This window comes from Pelophylax lessonae (assembly GCF_965119305.1).
Source record: "Pelophylax lessonae genome assembly, chromosome: 2".
In the NCBI taxonomy this organism is placed as follows: Eukaryota; Metazoa; Chordata; class Amphibia; order Anura; family Ranidae; genus Pelophylax; species Pelophylax lessonae.
Window position 1 is genome coordinate 46,641,149 of NC_138769.1, and position 18,491 is coordinate 46,659,639.

The following is an 18,491-nucleotide window of genomic DNA, read 5'->3' on the forward strand; positions in this document are numbered from 1 at the left end:
GTCTGGTGCCACCAGAATGACTGGAATCCCTTCTGCTTCAATTCTGCGCAAAAGTCTCAGCAGAAGTTGCAGCGGAGGCAAGGCATACATTAGGCGATACTGGCCCCAAGGGGCCACCAGAACGCCCGCAGCATCTGCCAGAGGGTCCAGAGACCTGGCCACAAACCTCGGAACCTTCCGGTTGATGCGCAAGGCCAATAGGTCCAACATCGGGGGTCCCCCACCGGAGACACAATTGTTGAAAAAACTCCGATTGAAGGGTACATTCTCCTGGACTCAGAGCCTGCCGACTGAGGTAATCCGCCTGCTAATTTTCCACCCCTGGAATATGCACGACAGATGGGCTGGAACAAATCATTATTCCCGCCTCAGAATTCCAGCTACTTCTATGGCCGCTAGGGCACCTTTTGGTGCCCCCTTGATGGGTGACATATGCCACGGCCATGGCGTTGTCCGATTGAGTCCTTACTGGATACCCCTGCAGACGAGCCGTCCACTGGGACAGGCAACGCCTAATCACCCGAATCTATAGGATATTGATTGACTCCTCCCGAGACCAGACTCCTTGGGCTGATTCCGAGCCATCCCGACAGGTTGGAGTCCGTGGAGACTATCATCCAATACAGGGGGAAGAACGGATTTTCCTTAACGAAGCGTCGGGGAGCAAAGCCACCAAATTGGGGATCCCCTCGTACCCTGGCTTAACAGGATCAGATTGTCCAGGGACCTTGGATTCTTGTCCCATTTTGCCAGAATCTCTGTTTGCAGAGGTCTGGCATGGAACTGAGCAAATGGAACCGCCTCAAAAAGGTGGAGACCATCAGGCCCAGCACTTGCATGCAAGCTCTGAGAGATGATCAGCAGTTGGATACCAGGAGCTGAATCACATGCTGCATTTTTAGCAGCTTTGTTTCTGGAAAAAAAATCCGGGCTGAGGCTGAATTCAGAGTCAGACCCAGGTAGTCAAGCTTGTTGGACGGAGTCAGAGCGTATTTCTGAAAATTCGGAGTCCAGCCAAACTCTTGCAGAGTTCACACCGTGATATCCAGATCTTCATTCAGGACAGACGGAGACTTTGCTCTCAGAAGGAGATCGTCCAGGTACCCCAGTACAGAGATCCCCCCTCTGCCTGAGTATGGCTAACACCGAGGCCAACACTTTTGTTAACACCTGACGAGCTGAGGCGAGACCAAAGGGTAACGCCACAAATTGATAGTGCTCCTTGCCTATGGCAAAGCGAAGACGACGCTGATGCCCGACATATATTGTGATATGGAGGTAAGCGTCCTTGATATCAGTAGAGGCCAGAAAAGCCACTACCATGCAAATGGACTCCATTCTGAATTTCTGAACCCATACATAGCGGTTCAGTGCCTTGAGGTCCAAGATTGGATGGACCTTGCCCTCCTTCCTGGGAACTGTAAATAGGTTTGAATAAAACCCCTGAAAATGTTTCGACACTGGGACTGGTACAATGAGTCACTGCGACAGCAGATCCTGAACTGACCAGAAAAGCAAATTCGGGGACAGGCGCAGGTTGGAAGGAAAGAACCTACCCGGGGCAAGGACCGAAACTCGATCTTGTAACTGAACCGAATCAACTTGTAGACCCATTTGTCCTGAAAAAGAAAGGTCCACGGGTCCGGAAAGAAGCAAAGACTTGGCCCCACCCCATGTACAGGTGATGGCGTCCCTTCGGATAGAGGAGGACTTGTCTGCGGGGCCCACTTTATACTTACCAGGGTCTCTTGGAACCTCCCGAGAAGGTACGGGAGGGATTTAGAACCCTTGTCCTGTGACCCTGCAGGACGAAAGGGCCGCTTGTGAGCCGAGAAGACAGGACCCATGTTTGCGGCGAGGCTCTCTGCTCTTTGCAACTTGTGGGAACAGGGTGCTCTTGCCCCTCGTGAGATCATTTATGATCTTTTCCATGGAAGCTCCAAACAAGCAGTCCCCCACTAATGGGAGATCCGTCTGCACCTTTTTGGAGGCGTGGTCCGCAGACCAGCATTTCAACCAGATCATGCGACGCAGGGTCACCAGTGTCATGGACACCCTGCAGGCTAAAGGGGCCTCATCCAGGGAGGCATCAAAAATACTGTAGCCCCTGTATTAACTGGACCGCCAGCTCAGGAGGATGCTGACCCCCTTAAAATCCTGATGCAAAAGCTTCGCCCATTCTGTTTAAGGTCTGGGAGACCAAGGTTATGGCACCTGCCTCAGGATTGAACCTGCCACAGTAAAAAGAGAGGCACAGAGATTCAGTCTTCCTATCTTAAGGGTGTTTAAAGGACGGAGTGTTCTCCACTGGTATAAAGTGACTTTATTTAACTTAGAAACCTGAGAGTCCACCACAGGTGGAAATGTCAGTTTCTTTAAGAGGGACTCCTCAAATGGATACCACCTAGTGAAACGCTTAGGTATCCCCAACCATGCGGGGAACCCCACTGACTAGCGACAATCTCATCAAAAGAGGCAGGAAAGGGGAACACAGTCACCTTGGATGGTCTGAGGGTGTTAAATTGCACTGATGCAGCATTAGCTGCGTCCTCCTTTTTTAAAGTTTCCCGCACTGATACAATCAGTGCCTCTATAAGCGCCTTTTCTTGCACAGATGTAGTGGAAAATGAACCATCCTCACTGTCAGAGCACTCGAAGTGCGTGGACGCAGACCCCGTGAGGTGACTCGCATCTGCAGCGGCCGAATCAGCCTCAGAGTCTGAGGAAGCAGGTGAAGGAGGAGGGTGCTTTTTACTAGGTCTCCTTTGGAGAGCCATGTCCACTTTTGACAGCAATGATTGCAGGACAGCCATCATGGCCGCCAGGGAAGACTGAGACCCAGAGGACCCTGCAGCTTCTGAGAGTGGATAAGGTGATAACACATGCTCTAGGAGCTCCATGGTACCCTGAGGATCGCCAGCAAAAGTAATGTAAAAATGCTGTGAAATTCCCCCACAGCTGCAACATTGGCACTTCAGGTCCCAGCAGCGTTGTTATAGAAGGAAAAGGGAGATATACCGCCCCAGGAACTCACCACCAAGCGACTTAGGGGGAGATAGAATCGCCAACTGCCTGCTGCACGCCGATCAAAAAGGAAGAGGAAACGGCTGAACTGTCAGCACGGAGCTGCGGTCTGCACACGCTCGCTGGCAAGACTGGGGAGACCATAAGGATCTAGTGCGTCACCCAGTCCGGCAGTTGATTGTAGTTCTAACAGGAAGCTGTGTACGTCAATGAACGAATGAGAAAAGGATTTTACGATAAAACAAAAATCCAGTTTTCCCTTTCGTTCATTGACGGACACAGCTCCGTATCTTCTTGACCGTTGGGACGTCCCAAAGCAATTTCAGCATGAGTGGTGGGAAAACACACAGCCATAAACTGAAATCCCAAAGAAGGGTAACCAAAGAGCTCAACCAGGAACAACTAGAACTCATCTACCACGGAAAAATGCACCCTCCAGAGACATGAGCCTCTGCAAAAGCAGCCTTTGCAGACAAAAAGCAGCATCCGCAGAAGTGAGGACATCCACCTTGTAAAACCTTGTGAATGTGTACGCAGACGACCAAGGTGGCTGCCTTGCAAACCTGGACCACTGACGCCCGATGAGGGCAGCCCAAGGAGGCTCTAAGCGCCCTTGTAGAATGCACCTTAACAGGGAAAGGAGGAACCTGACCCTTGATGGAATAGGCCTGCACAACTGTCTGCCTGATCAATCTAGAAATGGTCACAGCGGAAGTGGCCTGCCCCTTACAGGAACCATCCGCAAGAACAAAAATAATTGACTTGCAAATCGACTCAGTCGCCGCCAAATACACCCGGATGACCCAAACCACATTCAGAGAATGTAGGGCAATTGCTTTTGCTTAGGGCACAAAGAAGGCAACACAATGTCTTCATTTAAGAGAAACCCGAGACGACCTTAGGAAGAAATGACTGACAGGGGCGTAGCACCACATTTTTCCTGTGGACCACCAGGTAAGGTGCCCAAAAGGACAGCGAAGCCGCCTCTGACACCCTGCGTGCAAAAGTAATAGCTACCAGGAAAGCCACCTTCTGTGAGAGTAAGCAGAGAAAGTTCACAAATATTTTCAAAGGGTGGTTTTTGAAGAACCGACAGTACCAGATTAAGATCCCATGGAGGCACCCGGACCTTACGGGAGGAGCTAGATGGCGAACCCCCTGCACAAAAGGTGTGAACCAAGGAATTTTGGCGTCAACAGGCATTCGGAAAAAAATTGCCAAAGCTGAAATCTGACAAATAATGGTGCCCAGGGCCAAACGCTGATCTACACCTCTCTGTAGAAATTCCAGCAGACGTGACACCGAAAAGGAACGGGGGGAGACTCACACTAAGTAGTGTATGCCTTCCAAACTCGAATCTTCCTAGAAGTAGATTTCCTAGCTCTTAACAAAATAGGAACTACCTCTGTCCTTCAGTACCTAGCTTTCCATAGCCAAGCGGTTAAACCAGCGACCATAAGGCAGGATGGAAGATTGGTCCTTGAGATAAAATATCTTTTCTGTAAAATATCTTCTCTGAGAGGGAGTCGCCAAGGGGCATCGGCTACCAGTCTTACCAGGCCTGTATACCACGAATGTCGAGGCCAGCCTAGGGCCACCTGAATGACTGGAATCCCTTCTGCCTCGATTCAGAGCAGAAGTCTCAGCAGAAGCTGTAGCGGAGGAAAAGCATATAATAGACTATACTGGCCCCAAGGGGCCACCAGAGAGTCTGAGGCGTCTGCAAAGAGATCTCGAGACCTTTCCACAAACCTCTGAACCTTCCGGTTGAGGCGAGAGGCTAACAGGTCCCCATCGTGGGTTCCCCACTGGAGACACACAGTTGTTCAAACACCTTCGGGTGAAGGGACAGTCCGCCTGCCAATTTTCCACCCCTGGAATATGCACAGTAGAGAGGGCTGGAACAAATAGTTCTGCCCACCCTTAGAATGCCGGCCGCTTCTTTGGCTGCTAGGGCACTATTGGTGCCCCCTTGATGATTGACAAATGCCAAAGCCGTGGCATTGTCTGATTAAATCCTTAACAGACACCCCTGCAGACGATCCGTCCACCGGGACAGGCAAAGCCTGATCACCCGAATTGCCAGGATATTGACTGGACTCCTCCCGAGACCAAACCCCCTAGGCCGATTCCGTGCCCAAGACACTTCCCCCACCCCAATCGGCTGGCATCCTTGGAAACCGCCAAGTACAATGGAAGAAAGGACTTTCCCTGCCTAAGTGCTAGGGAACAGACACACTACAGCAAGGATCCCCTCGTACCCCAGCTCAACATGATCAGATTATCCAGGAACTGATGATTCTTGTCCCATTTGGCCAAAATCTCCTTTTGCAGAGGTTTGGTATAAAACTGAGCAAATGGAACCGCCTCCAAAGTGGAGACCATCAAACCCACCAATTGCATGCAAGTCCTAAGAGATGACCGGCGGTTGGATAACAGGAGCCGAATCCCCGGTTGCAACTTCAGCAGTTTTGTTTCCGGAAGAAACACCTGAGCCGAGGCTAAATCCACAGTCAGGCCCAGGTAGTCCAATTTGTTGGACAAAGTCAGAGCTGATTTTTAAAAATTCAGCGTCCAGTCGAACTCTTGCAGAGTTCGCACAGTGATGTCCAAATTGTCCTGTAGGGCAGACGGAGACTCTCCTCGCAGAAGGATATTGTCCAGGAACCCCAGTACAGCAATCCCCTCTGCCTGACCAAGGCTGACACCGGGCCCAACACAATTGTGAACACCCGAGGAGCTGAGGCGAGACCAAAGGGTAACACCACAAATTGATAGTGCTCTTCACCTACGGCAAAGTGAAGAAAACGTTGGTACCCGACATATATTGAGAATTGAAGGTAAGCGTCCTTGATATCAATAGAGGCCAGAAAATCCCCTTGATAAAAGGGATGCAACTCCCGTGCGAATGGACTATTCGAAATTTCCGAACCTGCACAAAGAGGTTCAGGGCCTTGAGATCCAAGATTGGACGGACCTTGTCCATCTTCCTGGGGACAGTAAATAGGTTTGAATAAAACTCTTGAAAATGTTCCGTCTCTGGAACTGGTACGATCACTCCTTGTGAGAGTAAATGAGTGAAATCCTGAACCGCCCCGAGAAGGCCCTGCAGCCGATCCGGAGACAGGCGCAGGTTGGAAGGAAAGAACCTTGCTGGGGACAAGGACCGAAACTCGATCTTGTAACCGGACCCATTTATTTTGAATAAAAGAGGTCCATGGGTCTGGAAAGAAGTGAACACGTCCCCCCACCCCATGTACGAGTGAAAGCACCCCTTCAGGCAGAGGAGGACCTGCTTTTGACTCACCAACCCAGGGTCTCTTGGAACCTCCCGAGAAGGTGCGGGGGGATTTTGAACAATTGGCCTGCGACCCCATGGGATGAAAGGGCCGATTGTGGGCCGAGAAAATAGCACCACGTTTGCGGCGAGGCTCTCTGCTTTTAGTAACCTGCGGAAGCAGGGTGCTCTTACCTCCCGTGAGACCTTTAATGATCTCTTCCATAGAAGCTCCGAACAAGCGGTCCCCCCACAAAGGAGAGATCCATCAGAACCTTTTTGGATGCCTGGTCCGCAGACCAGCATATTTCAACCAAAATCACGCAGCAAAGGGTCACTGCTGTAACAGACAGCCTGCAGGCTAAAGTGGCCGCGTCCAGAGAGGCACCACAGATATACTGTAACCCCTGTATCAACGGATCCACCAGCTCAAGAGGATGCTGACCCCCTTCCAAATCCTGGCGCAGAAGCTTTGCCCATTCTGTCAAGGTCTGGGGGACCAAGGGTATGGGAAACACTGGCCTCAAAGTGGAACCTGCCAGGGTAAAAGGGTTACATAGTTACATAGTAGGTGAGGTTGAATAAAGACAATAGTCCATCCAGTTCAACCTGTGTAGGTGTGTGTGGCTGTAATCATCTCACATACCCCTGAATGTTCTGATCCTTGAGATGTAAGTCTAAGAGTCTTTTGAAAGCCACCATACTACCCGCAGAAACCACCTCTTGTGGTAGAGAATTCCACAATCCTGTAGCCCTAACAGTAAAGAAACCCCTGCGTTGCCTGAGGTTAAAACACTTCTCCTCTAATCGCATTGTATGCCCTCGAGTCCTCATGCAATCCCTTCAAATGAACAGCTTTTTTTCTAAGCTGGGATCCCCATTAAGATATTTATAAATTGCCATCATATCCCCCCTCAGACGTCTCTTCTCCAGGGAGAATAAATCGAGCGATTGCAGACGCTCTTGATAGTCAAGGTCCTCCAATCCCCTAATTAGTTTAGTTGCCCTTCTCTGGACTCTCTCCAGCTCCAACACATCCCTCCTGAGGACTGGCGACCAGAACTGGACAGAATACTCCAGATGCGGTCGGACCAGAGTTTTATAAAGTGGAAGGATTATAGTCTTATCTCTGGAATACATCCCTTTCTTTATGCATGCTAATATTCTGCTGGCCTTGGCAGCTGCCGCTTGACATTGCATGCTGTTGCCTAATCTATCATCAACCAAGACTCCCAGATCCTTCTCCATTTTTGGTTCCCCTCCTAACGTGTATTGTGTTTTTAATGTTTTTAGTCCCCAAGTGCAAAACCTTACATTTCTCCACGTTAAACCTCATTTGCCATGTCGTTGCCCACTCCGTTATTTTGTCCAGGTCATTCTGTAGGATATCTGCTTCATGCTGTGCAATTATTGCCCTGGCCAATTTTGTGTCATCTGCAAAAACTGATAACGTACTACTGATCCCGTCCTCAATGTTGTTTATGAATAAATTGAACAAGGTTGGTCCCAGGACTGAGCCCTGGGGCACCCCGCTTACAACCTCAGACCAGTCTGAGTATGCGCTGTTTATTACCACCCTTTGGACACGGCCTTTAAGCCAATTCCGTATCCAAGAGCAAACCCTGCTGTCGATACCTGCAGACCTTATTTTATAAATTAAGCGCTTGTGGGGAACTGTATCAAACGCCTTAGCGAAATCCAAGTACACCACATCCACTGGTCTCCCCCTATCTAGCTCACAGCTCACCCCCTCGTAGAATGTTAAGAGATTGGTTTGACAAGAACGCCCATTTGTAAACCCGTGCTGATTACTGCCGTGGAACTGTCAGTTTCTTTAAGAGGGACTCAAAAGGATACCTCCTAGCGAAACGCTTAGGTATCCCAACCATGCGTTTCGGGAAACACCGCTGACTTGCAACAATCTCGCCTAAATAGGCAGGAAAGCGGAAAACCATAGTCACCTTGGATGGTCTGCGGGTACAAAATTGAACCGTTCTCCATTTTCAAAGTTTCCAACACTGATACAGATGAAGTGGAAGAGGATTCATCCTTACTGTCAGAGCACTCCAAGTGCATGGACGCAAACCCCACGGGGTGACTCCTGTCCGCGTTGAAAAAATTAGCCTCAAAATCTGCGGATGCAGAGGATGCAGGTGAAGGTGGAGGGCGCTTTTCATATCCACTATGGACACCAGAGACTGCCGGACTGCCATCATGGCCGCCAGAGCAGACTGAGATCCAGAGGGACCCTCAGCTACTGAGTGGGTGGTAGCGCTGGGGAACCCCACTAGTGAGGAGAGGTACCATTAGGGTATGAAGGACACATGGGGGAGGCCCACATCCACCCAAAGTTTCCTAGAGAGGGTGGGATACTACTCGCCACAACTTGGAATGGGGCAGGCACCACTCCGAACAGGTCACCTCCCCTTCTTGGAATGGGGGGTGCTGCGGGCCAGAGGTACACTGCGAATTAGGCCGCGACCAGGTCGTGAGCGTCCTCGCGAGACGTTTAACTCGCCGGCCTGCCCCCGTCCAGTGGGGCTATGTCGCAGGCCGACCTAGCAGTGCACCGAGCTGCAGTCTGTACGCGCTCGCTGGCCAGACTGGGGAGACCGCGAGAATCTAGGATATCCAGTGCGCTACCCAGTCTGGCAGTTGATTGTAGTTCTCACTGGAACAGAATTGATTGTAGAAGATAAATAAAAGATAAAAAGGTCCTGTTAAAAAATGAAAAAAAAAAATAAGACCAAAGATCCCAGCAGGGAGCTAGGTCCTTACTCCTGACTAGGCAGAAAAAAAACTGAAGTCCTATAGCAGGAAGAGGGAGCATACCCCCTAGGACTGCCCTATAAGCGTAGTCAATTTTTTCCCGCCTAGTGCCCTACTCCTTTAGGGGGCAGCATAACCCAACGATCAAGAAGATATGGAGCGGTGTCCGTCAATGAACGAAAGAAAAGAAAATAGATTGTTTCCCACATCCATGCCAAATGGCATGGATGGAGGAATCTCCCCTGCCAGTGGCCTGAATACCTAAAACAACGACTCCATCTGACTGGACGCAGTCACTGTTTAGACAAGGATTTTCCACCCAGCCTGCCGTTTCTGTCAACAGCTTAAAAACTGAGGAAAACCATAGGAGCTACATCTACCTAAATTGCCTCCAGTTTAATTTTTTATAACATTTTGTCTATGAAGTCTCAGTTTTGTTTATCCATGTCTAGGGATGAGAAATTCCTTTCACAACAACTTCAAATGATTTTATACCTTTTTCATGGAGGTGAATTTTCTTGAAGGCAAAATCAATTTCACTGAAATGTTGCTGCTTATACCCGTTTCTCAGTATGTCACAAAACTAAGCTTTTGCAGAACAGACTTCGTATACTGTTCACTTATTCAAACAATGTTAAAGATGGGAAGGTACATGCAATAAAAAGATTCTGGATGTCTGGTTTAAGACAGAAACTTTTTTTGCAAGTTAGCATTTCTCCCAGTTTAAAAAAAGAGAAGGGATTGCGTTTTAAAATAAAATCATATGCACCTTGGCTTTAGCCTGCTGTCGGCTGAAAACGGGTCACAAGAGCGCAGAATTAACTGCACTCCTGTGATCCACAGGAGAGTACAGACAAACAAGATTTAGCTGTACTTCTAAAAGAATTCTAGAACATTTTGTTATTTAATGGTCGGTTCAACAGAAACCAGCTGACTTTCGGCAAGTGTATACAGCAGCCTGTCCTGCTTCTGTCAAACGGACATTCTGAAAAACCAACAGACGATCAGCATTCGATCAGCACTGGCAGGCTGCAATATAATGGGATTTTTGACTTACCGTAAAATCCATTTCTCTGATGTTCATTGATGGACACAGCGCCTTATCTTCATGACTACATGGTTTATACTGCCCCCTACAGGAGGATGGCACTAGGCAGACAAAAACTTGACTACGCCTATGGCCCAGTCACGAAGGGTATACTCCCACTCTCTGCTATAGGTATTCAGGTTTTGTTACAACTAGTGTCAGAAGAAAAAACCCAACTCCATAGAGGGACGGGTGCGGTGTCCATCAATGAACATCAAAGAAATAGATTTTACGGTAAGTCAAAAATCCCATTTTCTCTTTCGTTCATTGACGGACACGGCTCCTCCTCTTCATGACTATATGGGACGTCCCAAAGCCTGTTTTCATCCATCTGGAAATGGTCGCAGCAGAAGCAGCCAGCCTTTTGCAAGGTCCATCCGTGAGGACAAATAGTGAGTCTGACTTTCTAAAAGACTCCGTAGCTGCCAAGTACACCCTTATTGGCCGAACCACATCCAGGGAATGCAAAACAATTTTCTTAGGATGCTTAGGCCTGGGACAAAGGGAAGGCAACACTATGTCTTCATTTAAGTGAAAACCAGAGACAACCTTCGGAAGGAACGACTGACGTGGAAGAACCACCTTATCCTTGTAAACCGCTAGGTAAGGTTACGAAAAGACAGTGCCGCCAGCTCCGACACCCTGTGCACAGAAGTGATAGCCATCAAAACGGCCACCCTTCTGGGATAACGTGCGCAGGGGAACCTCCCAAATATTTTCAAAGGGAGGCTTCTGGAGAACCGACAACACCAAATTGAGGTCCCACTGCGGCAACGGCGACTGCACTGGAAGAACCAAGTGTCTCACTCCCTGGATAAAGGTGTGGCCAACAGATGTTGAAAGAAAACCGCCAAGGCCGTGACCTGGCCCTTGATGGTACTTAAGGCCAGGTGCTGATCATCGATGGAGGAAAGCCAAGATCCGAATCACCGAAGAGGAGCGCGTGTGAACCCTGAAGGATTCACACTACGCAATGTACGTATTCCAAGTAAGATGGTAAATCTTCTAGATTTTCTAACTTTTAACATTGTAGAAATCACCGATTCAGACAACCCTCTATCCTTCAGGACCTAGCTTTCAACAGCCAAGCCGTCAAAGCCAGCGACTGTAAAGCAGGATGGAAGATTGGTCCTTGGAACAGTAGATCTTCCCTAAGAAGAAGTCTCCAAGGAGCATCGGCGACCAACAGTACCAGATCGGCATACCAAGACCGGCGAGACCAGTCTGGAGCCACTAAGATGATCGGAATGCCTTGATCCTGCGCAGTCTCAGCAGAAGCTTGACAGGAGGAAAGGCGTAAATCAGACGATACTGACTCCAAGGAGCCACTAATGCATCTGTGGCGACAGCTAGAGGATCCAGAGACCGTGCCACAAACCTCTGCACTTTCCTGTTGAGGCAAGAGGACAACACATCCACCTCGGGAGTTCCCCACCAGTGACACAACTGATGAAACACCTCCAGGATTCCCCCTGGTCAAACGCCGCTTGTCGACTGAGGTAATCCACCTACCAATTTTCCACCCCTGTAATGTGTACAGCAGAGGGGGCTGAAACGATTTGTTTTGCCCACATTAGAATGCCGGCTACTTCCCGAGCCACCAAGAAACTTCTTGTGCCCCCTTGGTGATTGACATAGGCCGTGGCATTGTCTGATTGAATCTGTACCGGACACCCCTGACGACGACTTGTCCAATGATCCAGACAAAAAGTCTGATCGCTGGGAGCTCCAGTACAGTGATCGGAAGCCTGGACTCTTCCAGAGTCCAGACCCCCTGAGCACACTCTGTGCCAAGGACGCCTCCCCAGCCAGAAAGGCTGGCGTCCATGGTGACGACCATCCAGTACAGGGGTGGAAATTATTTTCACTGACAAAGTGCCAGAGAATGAAGCCACCAAACCAGGGACCCCCTCAAACTCCGGCTCAACAGGGTCAGATTGTCTAGAGACTGAGGATCCTTGTTCCATTTTACCAGAATCTCCTTTTGCAGAGATCTTGTGTGGAACTGTGCAAACGGAAAAACCTCGAAGGTAGACACCATCAGGACCAGCACCCGCATGCAAGTTCAAAGAGATGACCATCTGCTGGACAGCAAAAGCTGAATTGCCTCCTGCAATTTCTGAAAATTTTCCTGAGGAAGAAACACTCTGGCTGAGGCCGAGTTCAGTGTCAGACCCAGATAGTCCAGGCTTGTGGATGGAACCAGAGCAGACTTCTGAAGATTCAGAATCCAATCAACTTCCTTCAGAGTAATCTCCAAGTTGTCCAACAGAGCAGTCGAAGACTCTGCTCGCAAAAGCAGATAGTCCAGATACCCCAGTACCGCTATCCCCCGCTGATGCAGCAATGCTAGCACCGGGGCCAATACTTTTGTGAATACCTGAGGAGCAGTGGCGAGACCAAGGGGTAACGCCACAAACTGATAATGCAAAGCGGAAGAAGCGCTGGTGCGCGACACATATTGGGATGTAAAGGTAGGTGGTCCTTGATGTCGATGGAGGCGAGGAAATCCCTCTAATGTAGGGAAGCCACTACTGTGCGAATGGACTCCATTTGGAACTTCTGTACCCCCACAAAGCAGTTTAGAGCCTTGAGGTCCAGAATAGGATGCACCTTGCCTTCCTTCCTCAGAACTGTAAACAGGTTTGAGTAAAAACCTTGAAAACATTCCGATGTCAGAACCGGAAGGCAATAACCCCTTGAAGTAACACTGCCCCATGGAGATCCCCTAAGTGATCCGGGGATAAGCACAGATTGGAAGAGGACAACCTTTCCGAAGGATACGATCGAAACCATCTTGTAGCCGGAAGCAAATGACTTTGTGGACCCATTTGTCCGGAAACCAGCTTAGACGTCTGCACGCGCTCGCTGGTCTCACTGGGGGGACCCCAAGGATCTAGGTTATCCAGTTCGTCGCCCAGTCCAACACTTGATTGTAGATTCTCACAGGAACAAAATAATAAAGAGGAAAAAAAATTCAAATTAACCACTTAAGCCCCGGAGGATTTGGCTGCTCAAAGACTAGGGCCTATTTTGCAATTCGGCACTGCGTGACTAACGGACAATTGCGCGGTCGTGCTAAGCTGTACCCAAATGAAATTGACGTCCTTTTTTTCCAATAAACAGAGCTTTCTTTTGGTGGTATTTGATCACCTGTGTGATTTTTAAATTTTGTGCTATAAAACAAAAAAAGACCGACAATTTTGAAAAAATAAAATTTCACATTTTTTTTATATGAAATTCCCAAAATAAAAATGTAAAGATCAAAATTTAACATTTTAGGCCAATTTGTTTTCGGCTACATATTTTTGGTAAAAAAAAAAAAAATTAAAAAAAAAAAAAAAAAATCGCAATAAGCGTATTTTGATTGGTTTGCGCAAAAGTTATTGTGTTTACTAACTACGGGAAAGATTTGTCATTTTTATGGGTTTTTTTTTTTTTTTTTTAACTAGTAATGACGGCGATCTGCGATATTTTTTGCGGGACTGCGACATTGCGGCGGACAAATCGGACCCTTGACTGACATTTTGACACTTTTGGGGGTACCAGTGACATTACTAGAGTAATCAGTGCTATACATATGCACTGTTACTGTAAAAATGACACTGGCAGGGAAGGGGTTAACTTTATTGGTGATCAGTGGGTTAAATGCATCACTAGGGGCGTGATTCTAACTGTGGGGGGGGGGGGGGGAGCGTGGCTTGTGATGTAACCACAGAGACATATGATCCTACATAGCAGGATCGTATAGTCTCTGCAGTTACATCAGAGAGAATGACAGACGGCTGTGTTTACATCAGCCGTCTGCCTTTCTCCCTCTCCAGTGGGAGATCGTGAGTGGCCGGCGGACATCAGAGCGGCCGGTCACGCACAGGGATGCCTGCGAATGAGCGGGGGCAGGAGCGCGCCTCCGGCAGCGCGTGCTCGCCCCCTACAGGCTCCTGGGCGAGCGACGTAGCCCTACGTCTGTTTGTCCAGGAGCGGCTGACCGCCACAGTAGGTAGTGGTGCGGTGGTCTGCAAGTGGTTAAAAAAAAAAATTGCCAGACCAGAGATTCCAGCAAGGAACTAGGTCCTTACTCCTGACTAGACTATTGCCAGATCTGCTTACCAAGACTGGCGAGGCCAGTCTGGGACCACCAGAATGACCGGAATCCGTTCCATTCTCTATTCTGCGCAGAAGCCTTGGCAGAAGTATCAGCAGAGGAAATGCATGGATCAGCCGATACGGACCCCAAGGAGCGACCAGTGCGTTTGTGGCATTGGCCAGAGGATTTCAAGACCCGACTACAAACCTCTGTACATTTTCGTTGAGCCAAGAAACTAACAGGTCTACATCGGGTGTCCCCCAACGGATACAAAACAGATGAAACACCTTCGGATGCAGGGACCATTCCCCCTGATCCAACACCTAACGACTCAAGTAATCTGCCTGCCAGTTCTCCACTCCGGGTATTTGCACTGCAGAGGGGGCTGGAACAAAATTTTCTGCCAATATTAGGATAGCGGCCATTTCCCAGGCCGCCAGGACACTCTTGGTGACCCCTTGATGATTTATGTAAACCATGGTCGTGGCATTGTCTGATTGAATCCGAACCGGACAACCCTGCAGACAATTTGTCCAGTCACTCAAGCAAAGCTATCACTCAGCTTTCACAGTGCCCCCAACCTCCCCAGCCAGACAGGCTGGCATCCGTGGTTACCACGGTCCAATACAATGGAAGGAAGGACTTGCCCTGACGCAGGGCCAAGGAACGAAACCGCCACCTTCTTGCGTTTTGACTTAACCAAATCAGATTGTCCAAAGATTTTGGATCCTTGTTCCACTTGAAAACAATACCCCTTCGCAGAGATCTCTTGTGGAACTGACAAAATGGAACCACCCCGAAGGTAGACACCATCAGGCCTAGAGTTTGTATGAAAGTCCGCAATGAGGACAGAGTGCTGGATAACAGCAACCGAAACACCCTCTGCAACTTTTGCAGCTTTTCCCGGGGAAAGAAACACCCTCACAGAGGCTGAGTCCAGAGTTTGTCCCAGATAAACCATTTTGGAGGCTGGGACCAGAGCGGATTTTCTAAAAGTGATGGTCCAACCAAACTCTTACAGAGTCCGTACAGTGATTGACAGATCGCACAACAGAACTAAGTAGGAGTCTGCTCTTAAGAGATCGTCCAGGTACCTTTGTACCCCAATCCCCCGCTGTCACAGTAATGCCAATACTGGAGCCAACATGTTGGTGAAGACCCTGGGGGCGGAGGCGAGACCAAAGGGTAACGCCACAAATTGATAATGTTCCTCTCCTACAGGGAAGCAAAGAAAACACTGGTGTCAAGCGTAAATAGGGATGTGCAGATATGAGTCGTCGATATCAAAAGAGGCCAAAAAGTCTTCTTGGTGTAGGAACGCCACTACCATGCGAATGGACTCCATTCAAAACCTCTGTATCCGCACAAAGCGATGCAGAGCCTTGAGGTCCAGAAATGGACGCACTTTCCCTTCTGGGAACAGTAAGCAGGTTTGAAAAAAAACCCTTGAAAGCATTCCCGAGTGAAGAATCTTGTACCGCCTCTCGTAGATCCCTTAACTGATCTGAAGAATCTGTCTGACAGTTGGGACCTGAATTTGATCTTGTAACCTGATCAGAGTAGCTCGTGGGCCCATTTGTCCTGAATCAAGGAGGTCACTGTATCCGGACAGAAAACGAAGACGTCCCCCTACCCCAGATACAGGTGAGGGCGTCCCTTCATGCAGACGGAGATTTGTCTGTAGATCTGGAGGAGCCTGTCTCGGCATACCCAACCACGTCTTCTTCGAACCCCCAGATGACCTAAATGGCTTAGGTCCTTTCTCCTGCGCGCCCAAGGCACGAAGGGGTCACCTGCATGCTGAAAAATAAGGGCCCCGTCTATTACACAGTGACTTGCCCTTAGCAGCTAGAGGGAGAAGAGTACTCTTCCCACCTGTGAGTCCTTTGATCAGTTCATCCAAAGACCCAAACAGGCGGTCCCCCGTAAAGGGAAGATCGGATGGAGCCTTGTTATAAGCCTGGTCCGCAGACCAACTTTTTAGCCACACCATGCGTGGTTACCATTATTGCATTTAGAACAACTCCACTGACTTGGGACAATTTTGTCACAGTAGGCGGGAAAAGGGAGTACCTTTGCCGCTTTTAGGGGATCTGCGAGCCCCGAGGGGACCGGCGCGCCCGATGTTAATATTTTCTGCACCTATACAATTAGTGCATCCACCAGCGCCCTTGCATGCGCATGTGCAGTAAAAAAGGAATCATCCTCAACGCAGAGCGCCCGATGTGCTTGGACGCAGACCCAGTAGAGTCGCTATATGCCAAGCTCACCCTGAGAACACAAGCAGGGGAGGTCGCCGACCACAGTCCCGCAAGGAGACGCCGGCTATAGTTACACAAAAAGACCCCTATTAGACCTAAGGGTCGCCCACCATAAAGGACATATCCCCCTACAAAGTGGGAGAGGGGGGCCCCCTGTGATGCACACACCAAAAGACCACCGTGACTGTTAGAGGGGCTGGGGGAAATGGAAGGGGGGTCCGAAAACCCCAAGGAGGGGCCGACATCCACCCTGAGATCGAAAGAGCTATGGGGAGGGCGCCACTCCAGACAGGCTACATCTTCACTCAGGTTGGGGGGGTGCTGACGGCCAAGGGGCTCGCTGCGACTCCGAACCAGGTTGTGTGCTTCCCCCCCATCCATTGGTGCTCTGTCCTGGCGAGGCCTAGCGCGGGGCTATAACCTGCACACGCTCACTAGCCAGATTTGGAGACCTTAAGGATCTAGGCTATCCAGTCCGACTGTTAATTGCAGTTCTCTCAGGAACATAACTAGCTAAAAAAAACTAAAATTTTAAGAAAAGTTCCCTTTAAAATAAGAAAACAAGTCGGGAACTAGGTCCTACTTCTAAACTAGGCAGAAAAACGGAATCCTATAGCAGAGTGAGTGGGTGTATGCCTTCAGGGACTGCCCCATAGGCGTGGTAAAGTTTTTTCGGGCCTAGTGTCCTACTCCTCTCGAGGGCAGCATAACCCAATGATTAAGAAGAATATGGAGTTGCGTCTGTCATTTAACGATAGAGAAATTACATTTATATACAACTACAGAAATGAAAATACATCCAACATGATAATGTAAAAAAAAAAAAAAAAAGTAATAATTCTAGAAGTTTAAACACAATTTTTCATGCATACACCTACAGCTTCAAATCCACTTTCCATGTGTCAGTAAGAAATTAAAAACATACCTTTCACTGTTGAATGAGAAGAGGATACTGTCAATTATGTCCTGCACAAAAAAAATAAAAACTTTTCAGACAGCAGAAGATGCAAACTGCACATTAGCCAACAAAAAAAAATATTTGGACATGTAAATAAACACAGACCCCCAGAAAACTGCAGTTACTGTTTGGGTGATAATTATCCACCTATCTCCTTTGATTTATCAACATTTGTAGAGCAGAGCAGAAAGAGCAACCCACAGCATGAATCTTAGTCGATTCAGCAAGAATGGACATGAATTTGAGCTTTGTAGGGCCAGCTTCAGTGTGCATTTGATATAGGCTGTCTTTGTAATAACAAAGATTATTGGACGATCGTATTTTTTTTTCCATCCCATTTTCTCATTGTGTGTAGAAGGCATTACAAGGAATTAACTGGCTGTGTCCTGAAGCTGCAGACAAGTGGGTGTGGTCAGCCTCAACCTAACTATTGTTTTCTACTAGGCAGCAGTCTCCCACTTGTCGGCAGCTTGTAGACAGACATGCACTATTCAAAGGAGCAGCGGCTTGGGAGAATCTAAACATGGTGTGCAGTACAATTCTTACTCTAGGGTGACAAAAATCTGGATTATTTGTTTTACCATAAAAACATTTTCTCTGATGTTCATTGACAGACACAGCTCCATATCTTCTTGACCCTTGGGTTATGCTGTCCCCTACAGGAGTAGGACACTAGATGGAAAAAAGTTTGACTATGCTTAATAGGCAGTCCCAGGAGGTATACTCCAACTTCCTGCTATAGGTCTTCAGTTTTGTAACAAGCAGTGTCAGAATAACATATAACCCAACTCAATAGAGGGGCGGGTTCTGTGTCCATTAATGAACATCAGAGAAAAGGATTTTACGGAAAGACAAAAATCCAGTTTTCTTTTTTGTTCATTGACGTACACAGCTCCATATCTTCTTGACCCTTGGGATGTCCCAAAGCAGTGTCAACATGAGGGGTGGGAAGAACACAGCAATAAATATACTTCCCAAAGGCAAACGTAGCCAACCAGGTAAAACAGGAGCTCATCTGACAAAAAAAG

General features: G+C 48.5%; 1 protein-coding gene across 1 annotated transcript in view; it reads right to left on the minus strand.

Annotated features, from left to right (window-relative positions):
• LOC309545909 (bromodomain and WD repeat-containing protein 1-like) overlaps positions 1 to 18,491 on the minus strand; it is a 348,182-nt gene that overhangs the window by 152,559 nt on the left and 177,132 nt on the right. The window contains exon 12 of the mRNA XM_082245330.1: positions 17,431 to 17,471. Coding sequence (XP_082101456.1) covers positions 17,431 to 17,471 — 41 coding nt within the window. The remainder of the gene's footprint in view (positions 1 to 17,430; positions 17,472 to 18,491) is intronic.